The 13,709-nt window shown below is 39.1% G+C and overlaps 2 protein-coding genes across 3 annotated transcripts; one reads left to right on the top strand and one right to left on the bottom strand.

Annotated features, from left to right (window-relative positions):
- Positions 1–315: 315 nt before the first annotated feature.
- Positions 316–6,085, bottom strand: tmem205 (transmembrane protein 205). 2 transcript variants are annotated; one of them, XM_036589709.1, is made up of 4 exons: positions 5,973–6,085; positions 4,526–4,634; positions 4,253–4,416; positions 316–3,060 (listed from the first exon to the last, which is right to left on the bottom strand). In XM_036589709.1, the coding sequence occupies exons 2-4, from the start codon at positions 4,623–4,625 to the stop codon at positions 2,758–2,760; spliced, it is 567 nt and encodes a 188-aa protein (XP_036445602.1). In that variant the 5' UTR covers positions 4,626–4,634; positions 5,973–6,085; the 3' UTR covers positions 316–2,757. The 2 variants fall into 2 exon arrangements, with proteins under 2 accessions (XP_036445602.1, XP_036445604.1); XM_036589711.1 differs by having other exon boundaries at positions 4,526–4,649; positions 5,973–6,079.
- A 124-nt stretch (positions 6,086–6,209) lies between these two features.
- Positions 6,210–11,882, top strand: LOC118821386. The gene is made up of 9 exons (XM_036589969.1): positions 6,210–6,314; positions 6,876–6,903; positions 7,007–7,074; positions 7,173–7,254; positions 7,344–7,569; positions 8,152–8,677; positions 10,453–10,526; positions 10,873–10,987; positions 11,122–11,882. The coding sequence occupies exons 1-6, from the start codon at positions 6,294–6,296 to the stop codon at positions 8,327–8,329; spliced, it is 603 nt and encodes a 200-aa protein (XP_036445862.1). The 5' UTR covers positions 6,210–6,293; the 3' UTR covers positions 8,330–8,677; positions 10,453–10,526; positions 10,873–10,987; positions 11,122–11,882.
- Positions 11,883–13,709: the final 1,827 nt, after the last annotated feature.

Genomic DNA, 13,709 nt, shown 5'->3' with positions numbered 1-13,709 from the left:
TGCTTTCCTACTGAAGGTTACTGTAATATTAATATGCAGTCAGCCCTCTCTTTTGCTGCTATAACAGCCTCCACATTTCTGGGAAGGCTTTACATCAGATTTTGGAACATGACTGCAGGGATTTGCTTTCATTCCATCACATCAGTGAGGTTGGGAACTGATGTTGGATGATAAAACCTGTATTCCAATTCTAAAATAGTTAAATGAGGTTTAGGCCTGGGCTCTGTGCAGGCCAGTCAAGTTCCATGACACTTGATTGGTTTTGACCTGGCTTTGTACGTGTGCACTGTCATAACGAAGCAAGAAATAGTCGTCTCCAAACTGTTGCCATTTATTTGGAAGCACGCAATTACCTAGAATATCATTGTATGCTGTATCATTACACTGTACGTATTATATTCCTTCACCGGAACTAAGGGGCCCACACCAAACCATGAAAAAGCCCCAAACTGTTAATCCTCCTCCAACAAACCTTAAAGTTGATACTATGCATTCAGACAGGTAGTGTTTTCCAACTCCATCACTTCAGTGAACATTGGTCCACTGCTTTTTCAAAGATGGTGTGCTTTATACCACTGCAGCTGGCGTTTCACATTGCACATGGTGATCTTAGGCTTGTCTGCAGTTACTTTATCAGGTCAACCCAATCTGTGGATCTACTGACGAACAGTTCTTGTGCTGATTTTGCTTTCAGGGGTGGTTTGGAACTCTGAGGACGGATCATTTTTACACGCTACGTGCTTCAACACTAGGCAGTCCTGTTCTGTGAGCTTGTGTGGCCTGCTGCTTCGCAGTTGAACTCTTGCTCTCAGACATTTCCAGGGCACAGCTCTGAAGAACTGACTTGCTGGCAAAGCAGCATCCTGACAGTACCACACTGAAAGTCAGCTTTTCAAGATGATCTATTCTTTTCCAATATTTGTTTATAGAGATAGAATGCCTTGCTTTTATGCACCTGTTGGCAATGGCAGAAACAGCCAAATTTGAGAGGCTTTTGGCCATTTAGTGTACCAGCAGCTCCTTGCTTCAGCTTTGTAATAAACCCAATGGTTGGGTTACCACTTTGTTCTTTTACAATCCAAAACTGCACCTATAATAACCCAAAGCAAACTGTTCTACCAATGACATCCTTAAACCTTAGTGATGTCAAACTTGACATGGGACATGGGTGCCCTGACTACAGCAGGTGGCAATTAATTAGGGTTGGGTTGCTCTGTAGGAAACCAAGTTTACATTGCACTGTACAAACAACATGGCATGACATGGTACTATTGGAAATCCAATTAAATTCAGAATGCTTTGCCACAGATATAGAGCTAGGAACTTAATTTTCCAGTGCATAGTGGAGGGACAAAGGCACACTACCGAGGCCTCCATTTCCTGAAATGTACGGTTATCAGACATATTTGAGTCATCATGTTCTGTCATGATACGTTGCCTTTATGAAACATCAGGAGCAGGAGCACTGTAAAGCATTGGGAGCAGCAGCAGTGGAAGTCAATTGTTACTTATACCTGTGTTTCTCAAGGTCCTGGCATTAAATGTATTAGTTTTTTCTCTGCTCTGACACAACTGGCTGAAGTATTCAACTAACTCACACACCTTTCCTGAGCTGAAGTGGTTTGTTTGAACAAAGCAAACACGAACACATGTGCCAGGCAATGATAGGATAAAGAAACAAGGCCTTACATGAACGTAACTAGCGCCATCTATTGGGGAACACAGGTACACAGTTGATTGTGTAACTGTGATAATGAAAAAAAAAAGTTTTTTTCCAATCAACACTGATTATTACACAATTGAAAAGCTTACACCAGCTTACTATGAAAAAACAAATATATAACATAAGCAAGAGTATTAACAACTGTGAAAAGAAAATGCCTTAGAATAACCCTAGCCACAATGCAAGTCATTTCATTTGAATTCATAAAAATAACACATAAGCACATCAGTCAATATCTTTTCATCATCAAGTAAAGGAGTTAAAAATACACCTTGTATCCATTTACTAAAGTATCTTGTCATAGCATGTGCCATTTTTTCAACACAACTAGTGATTAACAAGTTGCACAGCAAGTCTTTGGCTGTGTAACTAGTCCTGCACAACCTAAAACTGCAGTTTCTGCAGTTGCAAATGAATAGAATATCATAGTTTTGCAGTAATCTTCAGGTACACTAGGTGGTAATTGAAGGCATTTAAGTCAGTGTTTCAAACAGCTACTATATTGTGAACTTGTTTGGAAGCTTGGCCTGAGAGGTGTTCCTTATGTCATTCAAAAAAGTGTACTATATACCTTAATAACTCATAGTAGAGTATGAGTATGTATTACTGTGATTAGTCATTTAATGTGACTACTCTCGCTACGATCTGTCCATCATTTTGTTCTGAGTCATTTGATCAATGTACAATTAACTATACAGCATTAGTGCACTGTGTTCAGTCCTACTGGTGAACATAGTGATAATCACTGGAGGACATAATAGTGAACCCAAAATAATCCTAACAGAAAAAAAGTTTAAAAAGAAAAAAAGACTGAAGAATCTTCTAGAATAGGAGTGTTCACTCCAGCCCTGCAGAACCCTAGTTTTACATTTTACTGGTTATGAATTCAGCCCAATAAAAACTACATTAGGTGTTTCAGAGGAAGTTAAATACTACATTTTGTAGTGTGGCCCTCCAGGACCAGAGTTTGACAACACCTGTTCCAGAACATTTACCAGACAGTCTGCTATACTTGCTACAGGCCAACAATGTTCTTATATAGAGGCCAAATGAAGAGCCAGGTAGATGAGATTGATGGTGATGCAGGCGAAGCTGACCAGGTTGCTCAGGTTGGACAGGCCATGGTAGCGGTAGAAGCTGCTCCGGTGAGCCTTGTATTTAGGATCCTGCTCGCGGAGTTTAGCATAGCGCTCTCTGTTGGTGCTAAAGCCCACCTCCCCGCCCAGGCCATGCTCCTGCTCGATCTCCCTCATCACCAGCATATTCTCAGTGACAGCTGGCCCGAACCACTGTGCATTCAGCCCCGCCATGATCACTGCCACGAAGAATAAGGCCATCTGCAGGGGAAACACACAGTTATATGATACTTTGTATGAGTGTGTGTGAGTGGGTATTAAGACTGCTATGGTTAGGCGACAAAGTGTATAAGTTGTCTATGATGATTATTATTATGATTAAATGAGTCATTTGCGTAAAAACAAAAAGGATATAATATAATCTATATTGCTCTGAGACTCATGACAGACAGTCATTCTGAAAGACTGCAAAACATTCCAGCAGTGCTTTCCAACCCTTGTCCTGAAGTACACCTACCCCTGCACATTTCCCTGATTTCCCTGCCTCAACACACCTGATTTCCCTGCCTCAACACACCTGATTCTAACTAATCGAGCTAATCAACAAGCTCTTCCTCAGTTGAAGCGCAAGACAGGGGGTACCCTAGGGCTGTGTCTCAACAGCCTACTACATACTGCTCAAGTACTGATTGTGCTCTAAAGGAGTAAACAGTATGTAGTATGTGACAAATATGAAATTCTCCAGCATGCCAAACATACTTGGATGTTGTACTACTCTGGCCAAATATTCCAGTATGCATCCAGAGCTATCTTTATTATATACTGCATTCCATGACACAAGTAAAATCAGCTTGCAATGGAGGCTAAAAAGTGGTTGGAGGGTTAAGAAAATGAGATGGGTCTTGGGATTAGTCTCAGCCCCCTGGGTCGGTAGAGTCTACTCACACCCCTGCCCTGTACATGGTTCATGATGGTAATTTTGGTATACTGGATAATGCACTGCATATGTATAAGGAGAAAAATGCAGTACAAATTATACAGTACAAATATAGTATTACAGAGAACTTAGTTAAGTTGTACATTATCTTGTAACAAGCACAAGCAGCTGATATTGTATGCATAACAATATTTTGCCATTTGTTAAATATAAACTTGGGGGCTGCCCAAGTACAGGCTATATATGGGAAACACTGCAGTATGCTATTTTGAACATAGCCCCGGACAGGGGCTGGTAACCTATGAATCACAGGAAGTGTTGGGGGAACTATGGTTTTGATTGTTTTGTTGCACCATAAAAGAAGAAATCACTTGTTGCACAGTACTATGAATGATGACTCTGCTGTGACAGGTACAAAATAAGAGGTTACTGGTTTGATAACTCAAATCAATAGTCTTTGGATTAATTAGTTATAAAAAATACTAGGTGCAGCCCTAGTGTATGGACAGAGCTCACCTGTATAGACTCATGCCAGTCTAGCAGCTCCCTGGGATGGTACACAGCATATATTGCCAGACTGACTGCGTTACTGCCCAGCAGGCAGTAGAAATACCAGGGGAAGAGCTTACTTTGCACCAGGCCAAATGTGTGCAAAGGTACCCGGGACACCAGCACAAACCCTGAAGGAAACCAAGACAAAAAAATAAAGAATCACATGACATGGACGTGAATGGCCTCACCAGTGAGGAGCTGTCGTGAGAAGCACTGTGGGAGAGGAAAGGGCATTACCTGCAATAAACGACACCCACACCTGCATCCCCCAGGAGAAAGCAATCACCAGTAGGTGAAGCACCTTCACCAGGTCTGTTGGGTCCCCCTCAGTGGCCATGGCAGTCTCCTGTGAAACAGTGACCTGAATATAAGTCAATAGATTACAGCTAATAGTCTTACAGTAGCTGTCAACAGTACAGATGTGGACCCTCTGAAATGTGGATGCTACCAGCTCCTGAAGTAGAAACTAATTAGCAAAATCCAACCCAAGCATACACAGCATTTTATGCTTAAGAAATTCCATTGATTTTTCAGACTTTGTGCATAACTGAATGGTTAAGATGTAAACAAACCAGAGGAACCAGACATCTGTGGCCTTCAGTGCCTCTAAAAGCTCACTTACAGAAAGTTACAACATTATATGGTAACAAATACGCTGCCTGATGTCTCAGACATTGTCTTACTACAGTTTTGAGGAAATGATTTGGCCAAAAACTTAAAAAAAAAAAATTTTTTTAAAAGCCATTGATGGTGGAGGAGTACATGTCGGGTGTTGTGAGGCAAAATAGTCCACAAGGAAAACTTATTTTGGCAGGGTTACCACTATTTTACCAACATGCATATATAAAACTTAGAAGACGTGTAGGTTCAGTGGCCATTTTGGATAGTAAATAAAATGGCAATTTCTGCTTTGGGCACAACGTGACCCCCTGGTTCCCATCACCACCACTGTGAAGAAATCTAACTTGGCAAGTTTCTCTACAATTACTCATTTCACATTAAATCCCCTCTGAATGACTTTGTTCACATCTCAATGCCTGAATTATACAGACATTTTTAAAAATCGGTGGAATTCCCCTTTAAGGGAAACACGTTAATCAATACAAGTGTGCTGAGTTTACAAGAGCTTACGCACCGTTTGGTCGCCAATATGTCATTTAGTGAACTGCTGACAGCTTGAATCATTTATCAACAGTTATTTCACAGTAAAACTACAGGTTTTTATTGTATTGCAGGGAGCTTAAGAAAAAAAACCGAACTGCAGGAGTCATTCAGCGAAGATAAGCCGAGTGTTTAGCCCTGATAACAGAAAAAGGCCTGTGTCGTCGCTTATGTCAATATGTAACGTTAAGCTAACAGTTACCCTCGGAGTTCAACATACAGGCTCGCAGCTCAGCTAAGCCATCGAAGCCTTTATGTCTGACAGCAGCTTCTATATCACAGCTCTATTGTAGCTAATGTGATATATGCTAGCAACCTTCACCCGCATGCGCTTTAAACAGTGTTACTGTTGTATCGAGTCTATCGCGTCACATTAACGTCCTTATCGAACTTCAGCGAGGGTGCAGAGCAATTTCCAACGTTATGAAACCGATAATAAACAGGACCTTGGTGTTACTCAACCCACACTGCCTGATTATTTATTGAAGCCATACATCAAAAATGAACCTCTCTAAACACATACCTGTTTGATTCTTTAAGTCGGCGGCTCTAGGTTTCGGATTTTAATCTTCGAACTTGATGTTTTGGCGAACAGGCATTTTCCTCATTACCCAAACACGCCCTCTTGTGTTGTCACGCCCACAAAGTCAAACCCGCGAATCATATTCTTTTTCAAATACATCTGTGACATTTTATCCAATCAAAGCCAAGAAGAACCGAACAGTGTCTTATGCACCGCCTTCAATTGTGACATCGGGAAAATGTCATAATCTGTTCAGTTGTTAGTTTCTTGAGTTGTTTCCTTTTATCTCATTACTCCAAGTTACCAACTGAACTAAAGAAAATGGATGACGATGGAGATACAGTGAGTTCAGATAATCAAGATCTTTGTTTAAGGGGGAATTCCACCTATTGTTCTAACTGTCTGCGAATGAAATTATCCAGATTGGTTTGATGGGAAATGCGCCATTATAGAGAAACCAGTCAGAATAGTTCACAGTGGTGGGGATAGGTCTGAATAGTTTCCTAATTCCTCTAAAAGCTACCTCATAGAAAACTATTACACAAACTGGTTACAAATACATTGCCTGGTGCCTGAGACATTGTTCTATGGATAAATTAGGTTTTGGCTTTTTTGGTGTATCAAAAACATATTTTCAAAAATCCATTCAAGGTGAATAGCACTATTTTACCATGATCAACTTTGCGACACTCAATAAAATGGCTACATATTTGTTGTACACATAGTGACCCCACTTGAAAATCAAGTCAGTACGTTTCTCTATAATGCACCAGTAGACATCAAAACACTATGAATGACTTTGATTACATATCATTAATTCAATTATGCAGACATTTTGAAAACTCAGAATCCTCCTTTAACTGTGAATGACAACTAATGTAGTTATATGCTTTTCTGTTACAGAGTATGGATACTACTCCTGCTTGTGATGGTAGAGGTCTTTTTTATTATTTTGTACAGTTATGTACTATATATAGTTGGAATAAATATATTACATGAAGCTATATTATATTATTCATTTATTGCTTCAAAAGGTGAATCTAAGCAAACTGCCCATTGTGACATTGAGAGACTAAGGGCAGAGATAGACCTTCAAGCAAAGGTATTGATGTACCATGGGCTTAATGAAAACTAAAGCAACAAATGTGCTGATATCTTCAAAAAGATTTTTAAAAGATTGCCTGAAAATGTGTATTTCAGGTCATTGATTCTTTGAGTAAAACCATAGCTGTACTGGAAGCAGAGAGAAGTCAGACAGTCAGTGCTCTCTCACATCTCCAAGGTCTGTGAAGCACAAACTGATTCATCTTCCCCTAATAACCTAAACATATGCCATAAATCCATGGTACCACTGTCTTTTGTATGTCCCAGCTGGGCTATACGACATGGCCAGGCAGCTGAAGGGCCAGAACCTGGAGAAGCGTTTTGAAGCCCTTCGATTTGAGGTGACCACTGAGCTTCATTACCTGCGGAGCCTCCTATTGCCTTGGCCTGGGCTCGGCCCCTGCTGTCCCTCAACTTCCTGCTCTAGTCTTCACCCCACCAAACTCCGCAACCAGGCCGCCATCAACCACATCTCCCAGGAGCTCTATCACAGGTAGGCCGTTTAAAGTATACTTGTGTGTTGTTTGCTATATTTAACCCAAACCTTATACCAGGGTACCCAATCCTGGTCCTGAAGATCTCCCTGCAGAGTTTCGATCCTACTCTAATCTAATACATCTGATCCAGGTAATGAATGCCTTCAGGAGTATCTGATGATTACAGCCAGTTATGTTGGAGCTGAACTTTTCAGGGTGATAGATCCCCAGAACCAGGATTGAACAACTCTAGAGTGGGGTGTAAATCTCTAACAATCTGATGTAATTATGATTCTTTAGGAAGCAATTTACACCTCATAAAATCTCAAATTTCACCACAATTATTTTCAATTGCACTGACTGTTGAATTTTTTACACAGTAGTGGAATACAGATCATAGGACAATACATCAAGCTTTTTTGGACCTGTATATAATAGCATAAAAATTTCGCTCTGCCTTTGATTCTAATAAAATCAGTGCAGATAGACTGGCAACTTCAGATGTGTTTTTAAACCACTAGTTAAGAAAAGCTTTTGTGTTTGTAAATGTCATGCTATTGACCAGTTAGTGACTACATGTTTCTCTCTCAACCACGTAGTCGGAGAATCCTGTGGGAGCAGATTGGAGAGCTGAGGAAAGCAGTTCACAGAATCCAAGTCCAACTCAGCAAGTTTAGATTTCCTACTTTTTTGCCACTTAAATATAACCATTTTCTCCTCACCACAACCCTGTTGAATCTAGTGTGCTTTGACAGCAGAGCGTCTCTGAAGCCTTAAAAGAACTGTTCATTGAAAAATCTAATTTCTACAATTTTCCCTCAGAAGTAGTTGATCAACCAAGACATTTTTGTCAACAGTCACAGTCAACTTTTTTCTATTAATACTGCTTTCAGTGTTCAGCTACAAAGTGAAGTTTTGTTCATTTTTATAGTTCACAGACACCAAACGTATCTTAGCTGACTTACTACAAGTATACTTGCTTTAAGTACACAGGTCTTACCAAACCTACTGTCCCAAATGTTATCAAAAGATGATGTGAGGGGAATCTGACATGTTGCTTTGCCTTCAGAACTTCACAGGGAGGACATCCTGAAGAGACTGACTGAGTCACACTGCAAAGACATGGTAGGCCTGTTGTAGACACTTGGGTCACGCCTACATTTTCTTTATATTGGGTGTTATATTGGCTAAAACATATTGGGTGTTGTTCGAGTTTGCTTCTTTAGCTTTGCGCTGGAGTTACAAGGCAAACCAATAATGGAGGCTTATAGCCACCGGTTTGGTATCATGCAAAGTACTTTGTTAAGCAATCTCAACCATAGTTGCTTATATGATCTCTGACAATGTCAGACTTAATGTTACCTAAGAAATGGGAAAAGTTCACAGAGCTAAAACAGTAGAAGCAGACACCTTGAAGCTTGGATTATTTCTGTACGTCTGTTTTTATAGAAAACACAGTGCCAAACTTCTAAGACTACAGAAGCAAACTTCACATATCAAACATATCTTGGCTGTTTGGCTGTATTTAGGCTAAAGGTGTATAAATTGTGTCAATTTGATTTATGGTTGAATCAACCCTTCAACATATAATGCATATAATAGGTACAATCTTAAGTATACTTAAGCATATTAATAGGAAGATGATTTTGCTTTGTGTGTTTTTGTAGAGCATTGAGAGGTTGATTGACACTTGCCAATCACAGGAAATCAGCATACAGAAGCTACTGAGGCAGCATGATGCAGTTAGAGTCAGGTATAGGGTGAAGGACTGATACAATAGGGACCAAAAGTCTGAAACCACTAGTGAAAATGCTTCTGTTTTTCTTTTCTAATTTGATACAAAGTTTTTTCATTACAACTCATATTATCAGCATAACAGTTTGAGCGCAGAGAAGAGTATTTCAATATTAACACGAATTTCCTAGTGTTAGTCTTAGTATATTTCTTTTGCTTTACAGACAGGGTCCATTCAAGCTGGCACAGACTCTAATCACTGACAGTGACAAAAGCCTCTTATAAGTAGATTAAATCCACCAGAGAGTCGCCTACACACAAGCTTCAATAGAAGGAAAAAGATTTTAAAAATCAGACCTTTTCGGATAACGGGCTTAACAAACCATTTTTGTGAATTTGCATAAATTTGAATAGTGACCTAGAACTAGTGGATAATATTCCATATTTCTTTTTTATTTTACTTGTCATAACTTTGTTTTCATTTTTCCAAATTCTAAAACTTTCTGTTGTTTATTTGCAAGATTAAATGAAATCAATCCTAGATTTACAAAGTTGTCTCAGACTTTTGGACTGTAAAACCCTACAAAGGCCAGATTACTAAAGAAGAAACAAAAGAAGCAAACTATGAATGTCAAACGTGCCCTGGCTGAAATTGTAAATTGTGCAAATTAGACTTTTTTGTTGAACTGTCACTTTAAGGACAACCATGGCAGTATTCCTTTCAGAAATTAATACAATTTCAATAAAGTGCTCAGTGTGATAAAGCCTACTGAGAAGAGAAGAAAATTTGCAAACAAAACAAAGAAGCTGCTGCTGTTCTTAGAACAATGGACTGACCACCCCAGAGTCCAGACCTCAACATCACTGAAAGTGTTTAAGATTACTTATAACAGGAGAAGCAGATAATGCAAGCAACTAAGACTGAACTTTGGAGGTGTGGAAAATTTTATCCAAAAAACTGAAAGCAAGTGTCATAAAAAGAATGGAAACTGTAAGGCAAAAGGCAAAGGGTGGACACACTTTTGAATGGAAATTAATATTCCCAGTCAAAAAAAAGTTTCTGACTTTTATACAATACTATACACAGAAAGACAGTTCTCAAATGATAGAAAGTCTTTGGTCATGTTGGATTTGCGAGTTTTAATAAACTTTATATTCCAACTCAGGTCTAATGTGTCAGAAATCCAGACCAAGCTTCAGAATCTAGTCATATCCAAAGGAAAAGCTCCAAAGAAAACAGGTAGGATTTTAGAGTCTGTATATGTCATTGTATTTCCTGGACATTGAGAGTAACAAAACAAATATATACCCTTAAATAGTGTTTTTAAGGGTCCTTTATTAAAGACATTGGTTACATATAAAACAATAAATGTTCAAATGTATAACCATTCGAATGCATAAATGGTTCTTTACCTGGTTAAATGGTTCTACTCTGTTATAAAAAATCTATTTTATTCTTTAGCAATATTGTAATCAGTTTGAATGCAAACAAGAAAAAACAAAACAAAGTATGATTGACATATCAGTCACTCACTGTTAAAATATGTTTGACATGTAACCAATAATATTTAAACGTTCTGTACCAGGTTGTGGGATGAAAACAATCCCAAGGCCTTTGCTGCCCAACTCAGACTCAGATGAACGCTTAAATACCCAACACTTGACAGCAAAAGCCAAAGCGCCAGTTGACATAACTGCCAGGTATTTTCATAAAATGATTCCATGCTCTGTTTTCTCTTATTTTACACATAAAAATGCTTGCTGTACATATTTTGCTTAGACTACGACTTGTGAACACTGTGATTGCTAATTCAGTGTGAATGTTTTCCGTCTAGAAGAAAATGAACTGCAAGGGATGTGGCAGCTCATCTCATCTTCTCATGAAGATTACTACTAAAATAAAATGCAACAACAGTTTTTCCTCATTCATGTTTGATATATTGTCCACACAGTATAAAACATAAAGCGTGTTTTTAAAGGGTCTTTATTCAGAAGTGTAGCCAAGGGGTGGCCAGTGCCATCCTAGACTGAAATATGGCCATGCTTTTGGTCACCCCAGTTTTGGAAAGTGAGGCAGTCAACCATCATCAATAAACCATCAGGTATGCTTATGGTTAAAATCTGCTACAGGGCGGTTACCACTCAGTTATAAGAGTATGATAACGCTGCATTTAGTAGTTAAGAGTATCTTGCCATCTGGCTGTGATAGGCTGTGCAAACTAGGGAGGGAATGTGCACTGAATGGTCACCCTTTAGCAGTGCTGCTCTGTGCGCTACATTATAAAGTAAGCTATGTGATGGTAAGATGGGTTACTTCTTAAGTGAACTGTAAGCGTTTATTTTTGTACAGATTAATATGTGCATGTGTACTACGTTAGGCCAGCTTTATACAGTGTTGTCTGAGTAGCTAGACAATAATTGTATTGATGTACTATTTTATTTCAGTGGAAATGATGGACAAATTTATTTATGTAGAGTAAAAAACAATGCATCAATGCATTTTGTTAGACTCATGTATAACCTGTCGCGAGGGCAGCCTAAATGAGTAACTTCTATGGTCTGTCTATGTGAAATGTTGTTCTTTTTGTATATTTAATTTATTTGATTCACATGCTCCTTATAGCTTACTAAAATATGTTTGCCTTTCAGTTTATTTTCAGAAATACTTGTACTGATGTACTGTTTTATTTCTGTGGAAATGATGGACAAATTTATTTATGTACAGAGTAAAAACAATGTATCACTTTATTATGAAATTTTAAAACAGTGACACTATTTTATTTAGCTTTTTTGCTAGGAGTGTGCCACTCTGATAAAATCTCTGGGTCTTACCTGACTTCTCTATTCTAAAAGTTCTGGCTACCCCTGCCAAAAACAGTCTTGACTGATTTTACGTTTCCATTTGAGCTGCTCCTTTCTACTGAGCCCCGGAGGGGACGGAGGTAAAAAAAAAAAAATAATTCGAGCGAAGGTTTTGTAGTTCGTACGCACGTTTTCTCTTATTCGTGGTCACGATTTCTTCAATCGTTCCCTCGTTTTCTTTTAACCGTGGTCATGTTTTATTTTTAACTGAACGCTCGTTGTTTGTGTTTTGATAACAGCTCCCCGAGACTGTCTGACGGGTTTTGATGAGTTAGAATGATAATGAACAGAGATGCTCATCAGGTCTGATTCTGATTTGGGGGGTTATGAGGAAACTGCAGCTCCTCTTCACAGCAAAAGACCCACGGTGTTTCTGCTCCCGGTCAAGCTGCGGTGTTAGAGACCATCAAACAATTACAAGACGAAATGATCAGCGTTTCAACATCCTCACATTAATATATCAACATCTAATCCATAGATCTATTAAACTCTTTCTTGCCATTTGACCTCATCCCACATGAACGTTTCTGTGTGTGTTTAATTTGAGTTTGTTGAAAAGTTGACGCTGATCATTTCTTCCTGTAATTGTGTGATGATCTCGAACACCGCAGCTTGTTGCGGGAGCAGAAACAGCGCTAAGCGTCTATATCTCTGTTAAATATGATCATTAGACAGCGCAGTTTAGTGAAGATTGTGGTTGTAGTTTGTCTTCCTTCGTTTCACCACCAAACTGCAGCTGCACTGATGAATCTGTGGGCCGTTTGTTGTGAAGAGGAGCTGCAGTTTCCTCATAACGGCCCAAATCAAAATCAGACCTGATGAGCATCTCTGTCCTTTATCTTATCAATCTAACTCATCAAAACCCGTCAGACAGTGTCAGGGAGCTGTTATTTACTTCTGCACCAGACAAAAAACACGACCTGTATCTACAACACTGATTTTGCGCACGAATCAAAAAAATAAACAACGTGCGTTCAGTTAAAAATAAAGCATGACAACGATTAAAAGAAAACGAGAGAACGAATTAGAAAATCGTGATCACGAATAAAAAAAACGTACCCACGAAGTAAAGAAAACGTGCGCACGTTTAAAAGAAAACCACGAACAAAGGAAAACGTGCGTACGAACTGCAACACGTTCGCTCGAATTAATTATTTTTTTCCCGTCCCCTCCGGGGCTCCGTACCTTTCATACAGAACTTAGAATTAAAAAAACACTTTAACTAAACAGACTGATCTGTGGTCCTGTGTTGTGTGCGTTCATAAAACAGTCCGGGCCGAAGCACTCTATAACTTAAGCGTGGATGGGCGGGGCTAAACTGCTGCACGTTTATAGTTATACAAAACTACTACAAAACGATGAGTTCATAACCGGCTGTATTTGCAGCTTATTTTCATTACATGGACTGTTTGCGCGAGCGGCACGTTTACGAAACGTTAACGATGTCTTAGACTTTCATTGCAAAAATTCGGTTTTTAATAAAAAGTAGTTCTTTAAGACTGTAACTCAAAAATGTGCTGCTTTAAAAGTGGAATTCCATCGAATTCTCAAAAGGATTGCC

The sequence above is a fragment of the Colossoma macropomum genome, unplaced genomic scaffold (genome assembly GCF_904425465.1).
Source record: "Colossoma macropomum unplaced genomic scaffold, Colossoma_macropomum, whole genome shotgun sequence".
Classification (NCBI taxonomy): domain Eukaryota; kingdom Metazoa; phylum Chordata; class Actinopteri; order Characiformes; family Serrasalmidae; genus Colossoma; species Colossoma macropomum.
The sequence above is the reverse complement of the archived record's forward strand: the minus strand, read 5'-3'. Positions and strand labels throughout refer to the sequence as shown.

What these genes read in the sequence shown, in the direction of transcription:
- tmem205 (XM_036589709.1), bottom strand. Translation starts at nt 4,625, where the DNA reads ATGGCCACTGAGGGGGACCCAACAGACCTGGTGAAGGTGCTTCACCTA. An exon ending in GTGGGTGTCGTTTATTGCAG is followed by an intron (nt 4,417 to 4,525) that starts GTAATGCCCTTT and finishes GGTTTCCTTCAG; the next exon opens with GGTTTGTGCTGGTGTCCCGG. An exon ending in ACTGGCATGAGTCTATACAG is followed by an intron (nt 3,061 to 4,252) that starts GTGAGCTCTGTC and finishes TTTCCCCTGCAG; the next exon opens with ATGGCCTTATTCTTCGTGGC.
- LOC118821386 (XM_036589969.1), top strand. Translation starts at nt 6,294, where the DNA reads ATGGATGACGATGGAGATACA. An exon ending in AGATAGACCTTCAAGCAAAG is followed by an intron (nt 7,075 to 7,172) that starts GTATTGATGTAC and finishes TGTGTATTTCAG; the next exon opens with GTCATTGATTCTTTGAGTAA. An exon ending in TCCCAGGAGCTCTATCACAG is followed by an intron (nt 7,570 to 8,151) that starts GTAGGCCGTTTA and finishes TCAACCACGTAG; the next exon opens with TCGGAGAATCCTGTGGGAGC.